Raw genomic sequence first — 16,787 nt, 5'->3', positions numbered from 1 at the left:
GGCTATTGGATCTCTGAATTGTTGACAGTATTTGGAAGTGGTTTTCTTTTTACTGGAATTGGGACAGTGGCAATATGGGCTCCCACAAGGGTCGGTTCTTGCCCCAATTTTATTTAATATTTTTCTCTGTCTTTTCTGTGAGATTCTTTATTCTTTTGGTTAGATGATATTCAAATTTTTATGCCAATCAGAAAAAGCAAAGAAGCAGGGAATGCAGGTATTGAATCAAGAACTGGAGAGGCAGGCCCTGTGCCTTCAGCCGAATAAATAAATCAAACACCCCTAAATGACAACCAAACAAAAATTTTGTGATTTGGGTGACAGGGAGTCCTTGCTAATTATAACAGAGATTGGGAGTCCACTTTTGATGTTCATATTGCTAAACTTCACCAGTCTCTCTCTCTCTCTCTCTCTTTCTTTCTTTTTCTTTCTTTCTTGTTTGTTTGTTGAGGTTCATTAAGCAACTGAGGTCACATATGTCAGTGATAATCAGAGGCTAATGGTGCAGGCCCTAGTCGTGACTAGGCTATACTATGTAAATGCAGAGACTTTGGGTCTTCCACACATCTCTCCAGTTCATCAGGAGCCTCATTGGCTCCCAGTTAAGCGGTGGTCACAGTTTAAAATCTTGATAATACTGTTTAAGGTTAGAAATGAAATAGGACTGTGGTATCTTACAGATTTGGTAATACCCTACACACCAGAATACACTCTTTGCTCTTTGGCTAATGCTTTGTTAACAGTGTCAACAGTTAGAGTCCTTGCTCGCAATTGGCAAGGACTAGGGTTTTTTTTGTGACTGTGCCATTTTTGTGGAATGAGCTTCATGAAGTGTTGCACCACTGATATTGCCAAGAATCTCCCCAGACCCTGTTTGAACTACCGAGGTTGGACAACTCTGTTTCATTCAAGATAACTACCATCTAAAGAGCTGATAGTGTGGTGCTGAAGCCCTGATCCACCACCAGATTTTGAAACCATCTGAATTTTGCCACCATAGGCACTGGACTAGTAGGTTGGTGTGGAAATACAGACTTGCAAGTGAACACTACAGCAGAGAAACTGGTTATAGTTATGGACATAATTACAGTCTGTTAGATTCTGGTCTAGGCTCTTTGGAGTAAAAAGATGTAAAGTTTAAAATGCTCTTAGAATTAATCTGGAACTGATAAGTGTCAGGGCCTAAAGAACACAGTTGACTTTCCTCTATTCCATGTCCAGAGCTGAAGAGTTTATGCCTCAGAATGCACTTTCACTTGGTATCTAGCCAACAGAATGTAGAGTTTCCTGTGCAGGTCATGTGAACCCAGTCAAGGCACATTTCTTTCACTGAGCTTTTCAGATAAGCTGGCGACTATTCAAACCACTGGTACCAATCAAGTCAAGTTACGTTCCCTTGAATCCCTGGATGATGTGTCCTATCATGAGGCAGACCCAAGCTTACAGCTGGAGACAAGGCAAGCTTTGGAGTTGTTCGTCACCCTTTGCGCCATGCGCCCACTCAACTGAGGCAAGGCAGGGGTCTGGACTCCTGCCATACCGAAGCTGAGGTTTTTTTTTAGCATTATAGTGTACAGTCTCTGGAATTGTTGCTGATGTCGTTAGACAGCTGAAGGGAGTAGGGAGATTGTAGGTGTGAATGTGTACCTCTCTACCTTTCCTGTCCTCCATGTGGGAATCCAGGAAAGAAAGAGAAAGGAGGCAGCAAATGAAATAAACAAAGATGGCAATTTTGTGTTCTCGTCTCCTGTAAGGGACCAAAGTCCTCCTGCAATTTAGTGCAAGCTTGTAGTACATACACACTGACCATGTTTGTTAGCATTGGCTTAGACATCTGAACTCTGCATCTGTGGTCTCCTTTGACCACCCACATCAGTAGAGCATCCCATACGTATGTGAGGATGGGTCCAGTACAAGAACAGCTACTTAGTTTTGGGAGGTTTTCATTTTGTGGTCTTTGCCTTGTTTTAAAGCATGATAACTATAAAAGTCTTTGGGGAAGGGGGGCTATGTATATTCAGAATTGAAAGAAACAACCCCTCTCCAAAGTCTCAGCTACTTCTTGGCAAACACAGTACCATGCAGGGATATTTAGCTGTTCTGTAAAGTCATGGATGCTTCCTGTCAGAATGAAAACATAGTGGCCCAGACAGTCAGCCAACATTGTGACTGTATTCGTGTAAGCCCTGGTGCCTAAATTAATACCTAGATTTAGCACAGATATCCATACAGGTAGTGACGCAAAATATATGGATAATATGGTCACTGTGCTGGCACTACCCATTTAGACTATTTTTATACTAATGTACAAGTTATTCAGATAGTGGCTGAATATCACTGCTATCCAGATACGTTTTTGGTTGGCTCTCACCTTATTTCAAACCTGACCCCTTATTAAATGGATAGGAATGGTCCATATTTCTGCCTGATACTATATGCACAACTTCCAAAATTTGATTTTTGATTTATTTATTTAAAATATTTATAATCCACTCTATCCTCTAGTTTTAGGCTAATTCATGGCTAGTGAAGCTTTGTTTGGTGATTTTGTATAAGTTATGTTATCGTCAATAAAAAAGATTTAAACATAATTAGCTTGCCAATAAATGTATAACTTTGATTGTATTTGGTCTTTATAATTTGATATTGTACCATTGAATTTTTTGTTGACTGTATACTGAGGTATCATTCTTCCCATCAGATAATCTCAGCATGATGCAAGCACTGAGTGACAAGGCAGAAAGCAGGGTATGTTGGGATGAAGATCTCCATGAGTAACTCTGTTTTCTTTCCTTCTTTTTTTTTGCAGTTCCGTTTCTCAGGTGGTGGAGATAGTGGAGCTAAAGGACCTCAGCTCTCAGCACAGGAGTCTCAGGCTCAAGCCATACTGCAGCAGGCCCGGGTAAGGGCCTACATCAATTTGTATTCCTCTTTAAGCATGGTGAATTTTACACAAATTGGATGCACAGACCTGGGTCCTAGGAATAAACACACACACACGTGCACACACACACACATAGCAAGCTGCTATTGATCATGTGAGCTCTATGGTAAACCAAATTTATCTGCATGTTTCCCAATAAACCAATTTGGAATATTCATATCTAGACTTACTTATAAAAATCAGAACTAGGTTTTAAACCGGGGGGGGGGGGGGGGGGGGGTGGATTTATCAGTGTGGGTTACTGTTAAGATGTCATTTTACTGTTAACCTCAGTTATTAGTAACTAGGTCTCATTGCATAAAATAGGACCTGTGTTAAAATGGCACAAATTGATGGTAAAATAACCTTTCTTAATGGTAGCCCATGTTGATTAAACTTCCCTCCTGAATGATGAATGACTGGCTTTTTTCAGCTGATTTATGGCTGCTCTTGTATCTAGTATATGGCCCATGGCCTACTCCAGTTTTTTAAGCAGGTCTGGATTTAAACCAGAGATCACTCATCCCATTTGTGTGTACCCAAGGTTTGCTCTGACAGACTGTGGGCCCTGTTTAGAAAGGCAAGCTACAGTTTTTAGCGTGTGCTAGAAATTAGCCCTTGCTAACCATGTAGGAATATTATAGGCATCTACATGGTAAGTGCACACTAAAAACACTAGCGCGTTTGTAAACATGGCCCTTTGTAACTTAGAGACTCAACTGCTGAAGAGGGATAACAATGAGGGCGCACTAGGTGAAAATTGGGTTTGTTTTTTGAGGAATGGATTTTGCCTGTATGTAATAGTACCAAAGGTCAGATTCACTAAAGCTTTTCTCTTAAACTTTTTCTAAAAGATAAAAACTTAGGGATATTGAGTGCTTAACTGGCTATGTTCAGTGGTTAAAATAGGCCACATAAATAGCAGGCCTATCTTTAACCACTAAAAATTTAACCGGTTAGTGCTGAATATTGGCTTAACCAGTTAACTTTATAGCAGTAAAAAAAAAACCCAGATATTTAATGCTGGTCACCAGAAATGACTCGGCATTGAATGTCCGGGTTTAACATTAGCAGCGGACAGCAAAAGCTCTGTCAACTGAATATTGGGCCCAGTGTAACTATTTCCTGCACCTCTCCTGTTGCCCTCTTCCCTCCTCTCTCTCCCCCCAGCTGGTGTCACACTGCACATATGGCTGGAATCTGTTGCTCCACACCAAAGTGGGGGCTTTGGTTTCATGGTGTAGAAATGACAAGCACATGCTTCAGAAGAGCAGTGAGAGTTGAGGTCATTCTACATGCTGTGTTGGCCTTGGTGTGCACTTAGGAGGAGACTAAGAGTGATGCACTGTGCAGGGAAGCTTCCTTCAAGCCTCTACCTTTGCTGTTGCTTCAGTAGTGGTGTAGCTATGGGTGGGCCCGGGTGGGCACAGGCCCACCCATTCTTAGCTCAGGCCCACCCAGCAGCAGCACCACACTGCTCTCTTTACCCTCTCCTCTGCAGCATCCCAGCATCTGCACTCCTTTCTCTGAACCCCTTCCCTCCCTGGTGTTGGTACAGGCATCCTCGGAGCCTGCAGCGATTCATTCTTGCTGTTTGCGCTGGCCCCGCAGGTTTCCATCTACAGCATTCTATCAGACAGGAAACAGGCAATGATGTCAGTGAGGGCAGAACACGATAGATGGAAGCCTGCGGGGCTGGCGCAAGCAGCGAGAATATATTGCTGCAGTTGCTGAGGACACCTGTACCAACCCCGGGAAGAGATAGGAGCATAGATGCTAGGATGCCGCGGAGGAGAGGGCGGAGATGTGGGGGTAGATGAAAAATAAATCTGTGTTGTTAAAAAATATCTCTGAGAATATATTTGTGGTGTGATGTGGTAGGGTGGGGGCGGCAGATGGAAGAGCCAATCCAATTTATCTCTGGGCCCATTCAAATCACTGCCTCTGTGCTTCAGGACCCTCGCCCATAGCGGCAGCTCCTTCTTATGCTGGATTGTCAATGGTAGGGGGCAGGAGAGGGAGGAAAGATGGTCTCTGGGAGGAAAGAAGGTCTCTGATGAATGAATTCTGCTGAGGCAGAGGTGGGATGAGATAGTTTGAAACTGCTATGGAGGAGGAAGGGAGAGAGGGGAATATGGATGCTGTTAAGAATAGGAAAGAGGAAATTAGATAGTGGAAACCTAAGATTCACATTCTGCTTAGGGCGCCTAAATCCATTGCACCAGCCCTGGGGACTGAGGCTGCTCTAGTAAAGCAGTAGTAGTACTGAAATAGGAATACACTGGAAGGAAGCTCTGATAGCCAGGATTGAGGCCTGAGATTTCCTAACAGCAGTCAGACCCACAGAACTACAAACTACCTGGGGGCAGGATTAGGACCGTAAGTGTTCTTTTACTGTTCAATATTCCTAGCTTTGCATCTCAGAATTTCTCTAAGTTATGATTTACGAGTCTTTTACTATGTACAAGCCTGTGAGTTCAAATACAATAGGAAACAGAACAAGCAGAACCCCCCCTCATATCTCAGTGCTTAAGCAGGACACATTTGGATAGTATTTCTCTCCTTGGGAGTGCAGGACATGATTAGATTTTAATTACTCTTCCCTGCTGCAGGCCTGAGATAATTACAGGTCTCTTAAAGTATTGGATTGCAGCTGTGGAACAAATTGTCCAAACGGTGTTGTAAAGGATGGCTCTGCTTATTACTGAGAGGAGGCATTGTTCCAGCTGAAGCAGAATTGTGGCTATTTGATACCCAGGTTTTTCTGTGCAGTTTGTTTACACAGAATTCTTTTTTAGGTTATGAGAGATCTTAAGTACCAAAAGCTGACATGCGTCATGCCTTTTCAGGGTGGTCTGGGCTTTTAAGTTCCCAGGCAGCCCGTCTTCCCAAATACTTTATGTTTCACTATTGCCTCTCTATGGTTCCCTCTTCATTTCATTTGATTATATAATGCTCTAATATGTGCTTTGCTCTGGAAGGAAATTGGGTGCTTCTTAGTCTTCCATTCATAATGTGGGACTCAACAGAGATAATCAAAAAACACAAAATGCTCCTGTTGTTTGAGAGCTGAGTAAGTGTAGGAAATACCGTCTGTTGGGTCCGCCTGGCTATTTTCCAGAGCTGTTGTTGCATTTGGACTGTTAAGATGTCAAGAAGGATCTTGTATGGTTTTCAAAACACTATTTGCTGCACTGTCTTTGGGAATTGATTAAGTAGGTCCAGTAGAGGGTATCAGACCAGTGAAGGGCTCAGTTCCTACTGCCTTGAACATTCTTCATATGATATAAGTTATTATCAGCACTATGACCACTCTATCTGTTGGATCTGCTCGCTAATTAATTGGAAAAGGACACCAGATAGCACAGAGTTGAAGAGGAACTGCCACAGCTGTGGTTCTTTTGGGTAAGATGAACAAGGAAGTGGATATCAGCTGAGAAGGGGACATTATAGATAAAATAATGTGACAGGATAGATAAAGTAGAAATGATGTGTTATCACCATGCCAAATAAACCTGGTTCTAAATGAGGTAGAAATGTTCTGCAGTGCACTGTGATAGGACTTCTTTAATTAGCCCCAATTGATGGAAGGTTGCAGAGAAAATATTTTCTAGGCCCCATGCTGTGCACAGTTACCTCTGTCCAGGAAGGAGATATGGGAGCCAATTCAGGAGCTAACTTGGGGGAGAGTAAGCATTTGAAAGCAGAAGTGACTTGTCTGAAGGTAGCTAGTTGCTGTAAAGTGTCAAGTCAGTCCTGGCATCTGAGGGGAGGGGGGGGGGGGGGGACAGAATGTGATCTTTTCACTTGCTTATACTGCCAGGCCTGCTGCTGAGGTGCCTGTCTGAACTCAGTCCCCAGTCATGGGAAACAAATACTCACAGTACTTCTTTCTATCTCTTGTCTTGCAGTTGGCACTGAGGGGACCTGCTGGCCCTATGGGTCTCACTGGACGGCCAGGCCCACTGGTAAGTAAAGAAGAGAATGCCGTGAAAAGAAGTAATCAAATAAAATTATAGAACCCAGGAAAATAGCAGAATGTAAGGTTTTCGCACAGTGCATTTCTGAGTGTTTTTCTGTATTTCCATTTTCCACAAATCACAAGAGATATTGGAGCTCGATGTGGCTTCACACTCCACACTCTGTCCCAGCAGTGGCAGCACATTCTTGCTAACAGAATTCTCTCTTGTCATTGTAGGGTCCACCAGGCACTTCAGGCTTAAAGGGGGAACATGGAGATGTAGGTGCTCAGGTATGTATGGAAAATTGTTTATTTTGGGATGCTGCATAACTTCCCTCCCTTGTGAATCCACCCCCTCTACAGACATCCATTATTAAGGGCTTTCTATGGGGGATGCAAAGGGAGCTCTAGAGTTTTTGCTGGGCTTTATTTGCATAAGTCAGGAAAAAAGCCGTGACTCTGTGTGAAAAACACAGTTGTTCAATGGTAGGGCCAGCTCTGCCCATTACGAATGTATGCTAGATGTGCTCCTCTATTCAGCCATTATTTCTTCATGTGGCTCTTCATCCAATCACCCTCTGATTTGTTGCAGGGTCCACGTGGTCCTCAAGGTTCTCTAGGGCCAACAGGGAAACCTGGCCGCAGGGTATGTATGTTCTTTTTCTATTTGAACAGCTGGAGCAAAGCTGAGATAGCTATTAAGAATGATAGCTGTGAGACAGCAAGGCACATATACCACGAGCTTTCAATCACACCATTTTCGTTGTGCAGTTCTGATCATTATCCTGAATGTAATTGCTTTTAGTGGCCTGTTAGTTGGCATGTCAGAATGACTGATTACTCAGATTAGATGCCAGGGGGTAATATTTCAATTGGAGAGCTATGGCAGATATGCAGGCACATCCCATTATATGATGGAAAGCTTTTCTGCTCAGTCTGTCTCCTCTTTTCCAACCTTCACCTTGTACACAGGTTTAAAAAAAACAAACAAACACAAATCCTCAGCAAAGTCTCATCTGGTTTTGTAGTTTATATTATTTTTCCTCATAGAACACCCCACTTACCAACAACTGCTCACATATTTGCAGCTCGGTACTTCCCTTGTCAGCTGTTCGACAGGGCCAGGCATTCTTCATGGAATGGGGAATGAGATTCTGTTCTCATTGGCAACTGCTTCCTTTGGCTTTCAAATATAGAACTGCTACCAGGGTACTGAATGGAGTCAAGGAAACCATTCACCAATGCTAGGTTGGGGAAACCATCAAAAACACTATAGGAAGGAAAATATATCATTTTCTTTTTTCTTTCAGGGTCGGCCAGGCAGCGATGGAGCTAGGGGAATGCCAGGGCAGACCGGACCAAAGGTATATATGTGACATATCCAGTCTCTGTACATTTTCATTGTTAATTGTACTCGGAGATCTTCACCTTTCGATGACCTTTATTCATTTGACTTGATGGTGATAGTTCCATCTGCTCCAATGAGGATGTTACTGATTCAAAAAAAATCTATAACCTTGACATACCGCCTCACATGATCATCAGCACTGTTCCTTCCATAAATCAGTGATGTAACACTCTCTTCTGCATAGTCAGACAGTCCTTTTCAATTGCAGTGTTAACATTCAGTCTTGGAGACTCTTTCCCCATACCCTATGATGACTCTGATCTATTGGGTTATCCAGTAATGGAAGGTGGGAGCAAATGGATGTTAAACAATGAGGATTACCTAAAGCTGAGAGATACCTGTGGATCCTGTACTAATATGTTTCACTTCCTCTCTCTTTCCAGGGTGACCGAGGTTTCGATGGGCTGGCAGGATTGCCTGGGGAGAAAGGCAACCGAGTAAGTATCTGTGTCATTCCCAACAGTACTTCCTCAAGAACAAGTGCTTAGAGATCTGTTTTCCAAAGGCCCTTCTTCATTATGTCTTTGTATAATGGAGTTTGGGATCTGGAGCAGAAGAATATGTCATTTGGGATGTTATAATTTATGCGCTCATTTAGGTTGCACAACACCCCTCACCACTTCTGAGCATGCAATACATATCCTTGTGTTTTTCATAAGTTCTAATGTGTATCGATTTAATGAACTTCCATTAGTACATCTGAGGCTGCCAAAGTAAGGCATATTATAAGGAGAAATTAGTAGCCTATCAATATACACACACCTGTCATTAAATTCTGACAAAACAATTATGTCCCTGGCTCACTGGTAAAAAAAGACCCTGTCGTAAAACATGCGATGTGTAGTAGTTAGGGAGAGAGTGAGAGAGTGGTGTGTGCCATTGTTGATGGTGACAAAGCCAAGTTAGAGAGTCCACCTATTTTGAAGCTTCTCACATAGGATCAAGGAAAGAATTTTAACAAAGCAACATAACAAAGAGACAACTGTTTCTTGATTTTTAAATAAGGATGTGGTGGGGTATTGAATCATCAATCCTTGTGTCAAAGAGAATTACTCTGAAAAGGATCAGACCCTGATACAGTGTTTCCCAAACTTTTCAAGATCAAGGCACACCTACATTAACTAGAATGTTGTGTGTCACACCAGCCTCCGGAGCAAGAACATGGAATGGTTTCACATTGCCAAAAGAATAGTTAAGGAAGCAGTGAAACAACACTGAAAGCTCATTTGAGGCTGGAAGGTCTCAAAGGAGGAAATGTGTGCAATGTTTTTGCTCCACCAAGCAGAACCTGGCTACCTATGGCCTATATACTGCTTCTTAATTCACACAGTCTGGAGCTTATGCTGTATCCATGGAGAAGAGAAGTCTGTGCTCAGAAAGGATCTCCTGCACATTTTTGAAATCATCTTTATTAACGAATGCAAGAAAACCAGAGAGCCACTGCAGGAGTCTATTGTTGCTGCAAGGTATTGAGGGGTAGACGCACAAAACTTACCGGGCCAGCAATGTGCTTTTTTAACTGGTTCTAGCCGGTTCATTGAGCTTGGTATTCAGCAGGCAATGCACAAAGGGACTCTGTGGACGTTTTACCATTCACGGTGGTAGCCAACGAAAATCCCATGCTAAACAATGCTAATGAGCTGATCAGTATTCAAATGTGCATTCCAAGGGATGCACAGCCATTTATGAGCAATGCACAGAAAGGCCCGCCTAGCTTTAGCGGGGAAAAATTTACGGAAAGTCTGGAGCAGCCATGTAGACCTTGGGATAACACGTCATGGGAGCCGGGATCCTCTTGGCTGTCCTGGGCAGAGCTGCTGGCAGCCCTTGCAGAGGGCCATGGGAGACCTTAGCCATACTTCGGGGCAGGACTGGCCAAGCTTCCTCGTTCTCCCAACAGTGAAAGGCAGCAGATTGACACTGTGTGCAACATGTGCACTCCCTGGCCACCACCGACTAACTTTGCGCTGGAAAAATGCTTAAAAATTTTAAAATTATTCCTTTCCCTCTGGCCCCAGCTGTAGCGGCTTTGCATCAAAAAAGTTTGAAAAAAAAGCTACCCACAGCTTTCATACATGTAGCTTGGATGCATGTATGAAAGCCATGGCTAGCACATGCTGTTCTGAGCATGTGCAGAGCAGCCACGTTTAGCGATTGGCTGTTCTGTGCATGCACTGTTTACCAATTGGCTTCCCCCCCCTACTGAGCTGCTTGATGTTTTTGCTCATTTGCACTCGCTGTTTTCAACTCAGTGACTTTTACCGAGGATCTCAACAAAGATGGCTGTTTCTGGGGACTTTCGTGCTTCTGTCCCTCAGGGACTGGAGCCCATTTGCTGATCTTAGCATTACACAGTGGTGACTGAGTATTAGACACTGGTGACTTTTCCTGAGCATTAGGCAGTGATGAGCATTCCGCTTCACGCCTGATTAAGTTTGAAGGAAAACCAGTATGCCATAGCATATCAATTAAGAAACAGTGCTCTAGAAGAGCAATTTACCATCTAGGATTGGCATGCTCTCCTGAAACCCCTACTACTCTTCAGACCCCCCTTCCCCCTTTTAGTTATCTTTCTATTCCTACCCTTCCAGCCAGTCAGTTGCCTGCTTGGTTTCTGATGCAATGTGCATGATGTGTGAAGCAAAAGACCCTAAGGGAGAAAATTATTTCTGGCAAGAATGCTGGAAGGTTACAGGTACAGCCATCACATTTTGATTACATAGTAGAGCAGTGCTGAACTCTGATTGGACTGCCTGGCTGAAGACAAGGAGAAAGACATCCCTGTGTTTATTACACCTACAAGAAAAAGAGCAATAAGTCATCTTTGCCATTGTAACACCTGGGCTCAGTTTCATTTCTGTCATGAGCAGAAGAGGCCTTAGGGACTGGAGCTCTTTCTAAAGAGGATTTAATTGCAAGGACTGGAGCATGAGTTCTCATGCCTTTGGTGGAGCTTACTTAAATGAAACTGTTGTGTGCAGGTAGCTGTAGTCTGCGAACAAGGACACAGACCATTTTCTTCAGGATTTTCAACTGTAGGACATTGCAGTGAGGGAATAAGGCAGCTCCCCCAGTTCCTCTCACTAGATCTCCCTCCACTGAAGTGCAGGAGATGTATTCTTCCAGAAACCCCTCATTAAGTGGGTCAGCTTTTAACAGTATCTCTTAATAGCCATAGGGCTCATTTTATGCAATGGGCCTTGTGGCAAGTAACCCAAGTTAATGTTAGCATGAGCTGTTCAAAAACGACCCTGTGAATTATTCAATGAAAACCAAGATTTTTCTTCCCTCCTGGAGAGCCCCTTGATAAGAAATTGACATGTCACACACTCAGATTTACCAAGGCCTGTTCAAAGGCCTGAACCATCATGCTTGCCTATGCAAAATAGGATGGGGTTGCAGTTAGAAGAGCCCTTTCTAACTTTAGAGCCAGGCTGTTTCCACAAAGGCCTGGTTTGTAGAATATAGTCTATATACTTCCTTCATTTTGAAGTTGTTGCTGTTATTGCTTTTTGAAGAAAAAAGAAACACATGTTTCCAGCAAAACATTAAATCAATAAATAAAAATAGAGAAAAGTTGATGTCAATTGGAGTAGACACCAAAGACAGTAAAAAATGTTTTGGCATGGATACCAAAAAAAATCATCAGAAGTGAGAAGTCTTCAAGATATTATGGTAGAAATGATATCCTCTGTTTGAGCACTGCAATGCCATGTGGTGAGAGCCAGATTCTGTTATAGAATATTAGAGTAACCTTTCATTGTAAAATCCTTACATTTAGTCACCTTCAGTTACTCCAGCAATTGACAAGGTGTGGGCACAACTGTGGCAAGGGCACATTTAACTTAGCGTATTCTGTAAGCTCTACTTGTAACTGGGATCCAAGCCAATGTCTTGCCTATGCTCCACACACATAAATGCCCCCTTGCAACTGTATATTATTGGGTGAATTCTATATATGACGCCCAAAACATCGGTGCCAAAAAAGCCTCTATTCTATAAACCACATTTAAAGTTATGCGCAGTTTATAGAATAGCACCTACACCCGCAAATCGCAGCTAACTTTAGACATGGCCATTTGCACCAACTGAAACGTGGTACAAATCTTCACAGCTAAATTAGTCGTATATCTCCATTATTCCATATCATCAAGCTGATCAATCCATAGACTGGTGGGTTGTGTCCATCTACCAGCAGGTGGAGATAGAGAGCAAACTTTTGCCTCCCTATATGTGGTCATGTGCTGCCGGAAACTCCTCAGTATGTTCTCTATCTCAGCAGGTGGTGGTCACACACAGCAGCAGCTCTGGCTAGGCCTCCAAGCCTAATTCTTAGGTTTTGTTGAGTGCCTGGGGTTGAGGGCTCTTTTGAGCAAGTGCAAACCTGGTGGTGCCAGGTCCCTCCTTTTCTCCCCCCTCCCGCTGGCTCCGTTAAAAAAAAAAAATTTTGAACGTCCTTAAAGGCGTTTATTTCGACGTTTATTTAAACGTTTATTGCAGCTACTCACTGGGACTGATTTTCCGGATTTAATTTGTGATGTGCTATCTCTCACTGTTACCTTTTTATAGCGGGCAGGGGGTTCCCCGATTCTTCTCCTCGTGGCATATGGCGTCGGAGGGCGAGGGCGCAAAGAGTCGCTCCCCGGATCGCTTGAGCGCTTCTAGAGGGGATGTGGGGGTCTTAAAGCCTGATTCGCCCTTGTTGGGTGACAGTTTCGTGACCGATGAATGTCCCGGTCCTTCCTCCAGCGTGGCGGTTTTTCCCGCCATAAACGCCCATCCCCCGCTCCTCGCCTCCGCCATCTTGGCCGGCCATGCGGCTCGGACGGCTTCTTCTTGGGCCGCCCTTGAGGTTGGAGACATTAATGCCATGAACGCCCTTAATTTGGGCGACGGCACAAAAGCGGCTAAAGTTAAGCGCCGTTCTTCCCGCGCGGCTCCTTCGCGGAGTGTCACGCCGGACGCCATTTTGGATGCGCAGCATGTCTCTCCCCCGCTCTTGCGAGCGCCGGTTGAGGGTGCGTCTAGGGCTGTAGCCCAGGCTGCGGAAGTGCACAGTCTGGGGGGTTTCTCCCCCGAGTTTGTTTTGCTGCTGCATCAGGCCTTCCTTATGCAAAACGCTGCCCCTGCTCCCTCGTCTGGTAAAGAGGTTGAGGTTCCCAGAGGTAAACGCCCTCGTGTTGATTCCCAGGCCTTGGAGGACTTTGTCTCCTCCGATGTAGATGAGGGCAGCGCATCTGAGTTCTCCCAACGGTCCTTTGCGGATTCCTTGGAGGAGACGGATCCCCGCTCGGATGGAGCGGATGACCCCTCTGCAGCGCGGCTTTTTAGCTCAGAGGATTTGCCCAACCTGTTGATACAGGCCATGGACACTTTGAAGATTTCCTCTCCGGAGGACGTCTCTCCCTCAGCCCCTGTTGGCTCTGCCATTATGCTGGGGACGAAGCGCCCGCCTAGAACCTTCCACGTGCATGATGCCATGCACACCTTAATTTCGGCTCAATGGGATGTCCCTGAAGCGAGCCTTAAAGTGGCTAGGGCTACAGTGGTGGAAATAAGTATTTGATCCCTTGCTGATTTTGTAAGTTTGCCCACTGACAAAGACATGAGCAGCCCATAATTGAAGGGTAGGTTATTGGTAACAGTGAGAGATAGCACATCACAAATTAAATCCGGAAAATCACATTGTGGAAAGTATATGAATTTATTTGCATTCTGCAGAGGGAAATAAGTATTTAATCCCTCTGGCAAACAAGACCTAATACTTGGTGGCAAAACCCTTGTTGGCAAGCACAGCGGTCAGACGTCTTCTGTAGTTGATGATGAGGTTTGCACACATGTCAGGAGGAATTTTGGTCCACTCCTCTTTGCAGATCATCTCTAAATCATTAAGAGTTCTGGGCTGTCGCTTGGCAACTCGCAGCTTCAGCTCCTTCCATAAGTTTTCAATGGGATTAAGGTCTGGTGACTGGCTAGGCCACTCCATGACCCTAATGTGCTTCTTCCTGAGCCACTCCTTTGTTGCCTTGGCTGTATGTTTTGGGTCATTGTCGTGCTGGAAGACCCAGCCACGACCCATTTTTAAGGCCCTGGCGGAGGGAAGGAGGTTGTCACTCAGAATTGTACGGTACATGGCCCCATCCATTCTCCCATTGATGCGGTGAAGTAGTCCTGTGCCCTTAGCAGAGAAACACCCCCAAAACATAACATTTCCACCTCCATGCTTGACAGTGGGGACGGTGTTCTTTGGGTCATAGGCAGCATTTCTCTTCCTCCAAACACGGCGAGTTGAGTTCATGCCAAAGAGCTCAATTTTTGTCTCATCTGACCACAGCACCTTCTCCCAATCACTCTCGGCATCATCCAGGTGTTCACTGGCAAACTTCAGACGGGCCGTCACATGTGCCTTCCGGAGCAGGGGGACCTTGCGGGCACTGCAGGATTGCAATCCGTTATGTCGTAATGTGTTACCAATGGTTTTCGTGGTGACAGTGGTCCCAGCTGCCTTGAGATCATTGACAAGTTCCCCCCTTGTAGTTGTAGGCTGATTTCTAACCTTCCTCATGATCAAGGATACCCCACGAGGTGAGATTTTGCGTGGAGCCCCAGATCTTTGTCGATTGACAGTCATTTTGTACTTCTTCCATTTTCTTACTATGGTACCAACAGTTGTCTCCTTCTCGCCCAGCGTCTTACTGATGGTTTTGTAGCCCATTCCAGCCTTGTGCAGGTGTATGATCTTGTCCCTGACATCCTTAGACAGCTCCTTGCTCTTGGCCATTTTGTAGAGGTTAGAGTCTGACTGATTCACTGAGTCTGTGGACAGGTGTCTTTCATACAGGTGACCATTGCCGACAGCTGTCTGTCATGCAGGTAACGAGTTGATTTGGAGCATCTACCTGGTCTGTAGGGGCCAGATCTCTTACTGGTTGGTGGGGGATCAAATACTTATTTCCCTCTGCAGAATGCAAATAAATTCATATACTTTCCACAATGTGATTTTCCGGATTTAATTTGTGATGTGCTATCTCTCACTGTTACCAATAACCTACCCTTCAATTATGGGCTGCTCATGTCTTTGTCAGTGGGCAAACTTACAAAATCAGCAAGGGATCAAATACTTATTTCCACCACTGTATGTCCCGCCTCTATCCTTTGACTGAAAGTGAACGTGAGGCCTATCTGTGGCCTACCGTGGATTCTTTAATCACTGCGGTGACTAAGAAAACGGCGTTGCCGGTGGAAGGTGGCACGGCCCTAAAGGACGCCCAAGACAGAAGATTGGAGGCGGCCTTAAGGTCGTCCTTTGAGGCGGCTGCTTTAAGTTTGCAGGCCTCAGTTTGCGGCTCCTATGTGGCCAGGGCGTGCCTGACTATGGTGCAGCGGGCTTCCCCCTCGGATCATTCCTTGAGGGCTGATTGGCCGGCCCTGGAATCGGGCTTAGCCTATTTGGCAGACTTGCTGTATGATGTCTTGAGGGCCTCAGCTAAAGGCATGGCTCAGACAATCTCTGCGCGGCGGTGGCTTTGGCTGAAACATTGGTCTGCTGACCACGCCTCTAAATCCCGCCTGGCTAGATTGCCTTTTAAAGGCAAGCTGCTCTTTGGGGTCGAGCTGGACAAAATCGTGACTGATCTCGGCACGTCTAAGGGCAAGAAGTTACCAGAGGTCAGGGCTCGGGCTAGTACTCGTCCCGGTACCTCCAGAGGACGGTTTCAGGAAGCCCGTCGGTACCGCCCGGGCAGGTCGGGTTCCTCTGCCCCCTCTTCCTTTAAGAGGAATTTCTCCCCCAAGCAGCATTCCTTTCGCAGAGACCGCCGTCCCGGAGGTGCTCCCTCCGGTCCTCCCCCAGGGTCTCGTGCCCAATGACGGGGCCTTGGTCCACGCCCCAGTGCAGATTGGAGGACGGCTGTCCTCGTTTCTGGGCGAGTGGACCACAATAACTTCAGACGCTTGGGTGCTGGAAGTCATCAGAGACGGCTACAAGCTAGAGTTCTGCCGACCCTTAAGAGACGGGTTTGTACTCTCTCCCTGCAAGTCTCCGGTCAAAGCTGTGGCAGTGCAGCAGACTTTGGACAATCTGATCCGCCTGGATGCGGTCGTTCCGGTGCCAGAAAGTCAGCTTGGCAAGGGGCGTTACTCCATTTACTTTGTGGTACCAAAGAAAGGAGGTTCTGTCCGGCCTATCCTCGACCTCAAAGGGGTCAATCGGGCCTTGAAAGTGCGGCACTTTCGCTTGGAGACTCTCCGCTCTGTTATAGCGGCAGTGAAGGCAGGGGAGTACCTGGCATCCTTGGACATCAAGGAAGCGTACTTGCATATTCCCATCTGGCCTCCTCATCAACGCTTTCTGCGTTTTGCAGTCCTGGGCCGACACTTCCAGTTCAGAGCCCTCCCGTTCGGGTTGGCTACTGCTCCGCGGACCTTTTCCAAAGTAATGGTGGTCATCGCGGCCTTCCTGCGAAAGGAAGGAGTACAAGTCCATCCTTATCTGG

The 16,787-nt window shown here is 45.4% G+C and overlaps 1 protein-coding gene across 1 annotated transcript in view; it reads left to right on the top strand.

The window, feature by feature from the left end:
* COL5A1 (collagen type V alpha 1 chain) overlaps positions 1-16,787 on the top strand; it is a 376,227-nt gene that overhangs the window by 205,235 nt on the left and 154,205 nt on the right. The window contains 6 exon segments of the mRNA XM_030207658.1: positions 2,810-2,902; positions 6,835-6,891; positions 7,122-7,175; positions 7,477-7,530; positions 8,195-8,248; positions 8,676-8,729. Of these exon segments, the coding sequence (XP_030063518.1) occupies positions 2,810-2,902; positions 6,835-6,891; positions 7,122-7,175; positions 7,477-7,530; positions 8,195-8,248; positions 8,676-8,729 (366 nt within the window).

This window comes from Microcaecilia unicolor, chromosome 6 (genome assembly GCF_901765095.1).
Source record: "Microcaecilia unicolor chromosome 6, aMicUni1.1, whole genome shotgun sequence".
Lineage (NCBI taxonomy): Eukaryota > Metazoa > Chordata > Amphibia > Gymnophiona > Siphonopidae > Microcaecilia > Microcaecilia unicolor.
Note: the sequence above shows the minus strand (reverse complement) of the source record. Positions and strands in the feature narration are given on the sequence as shown.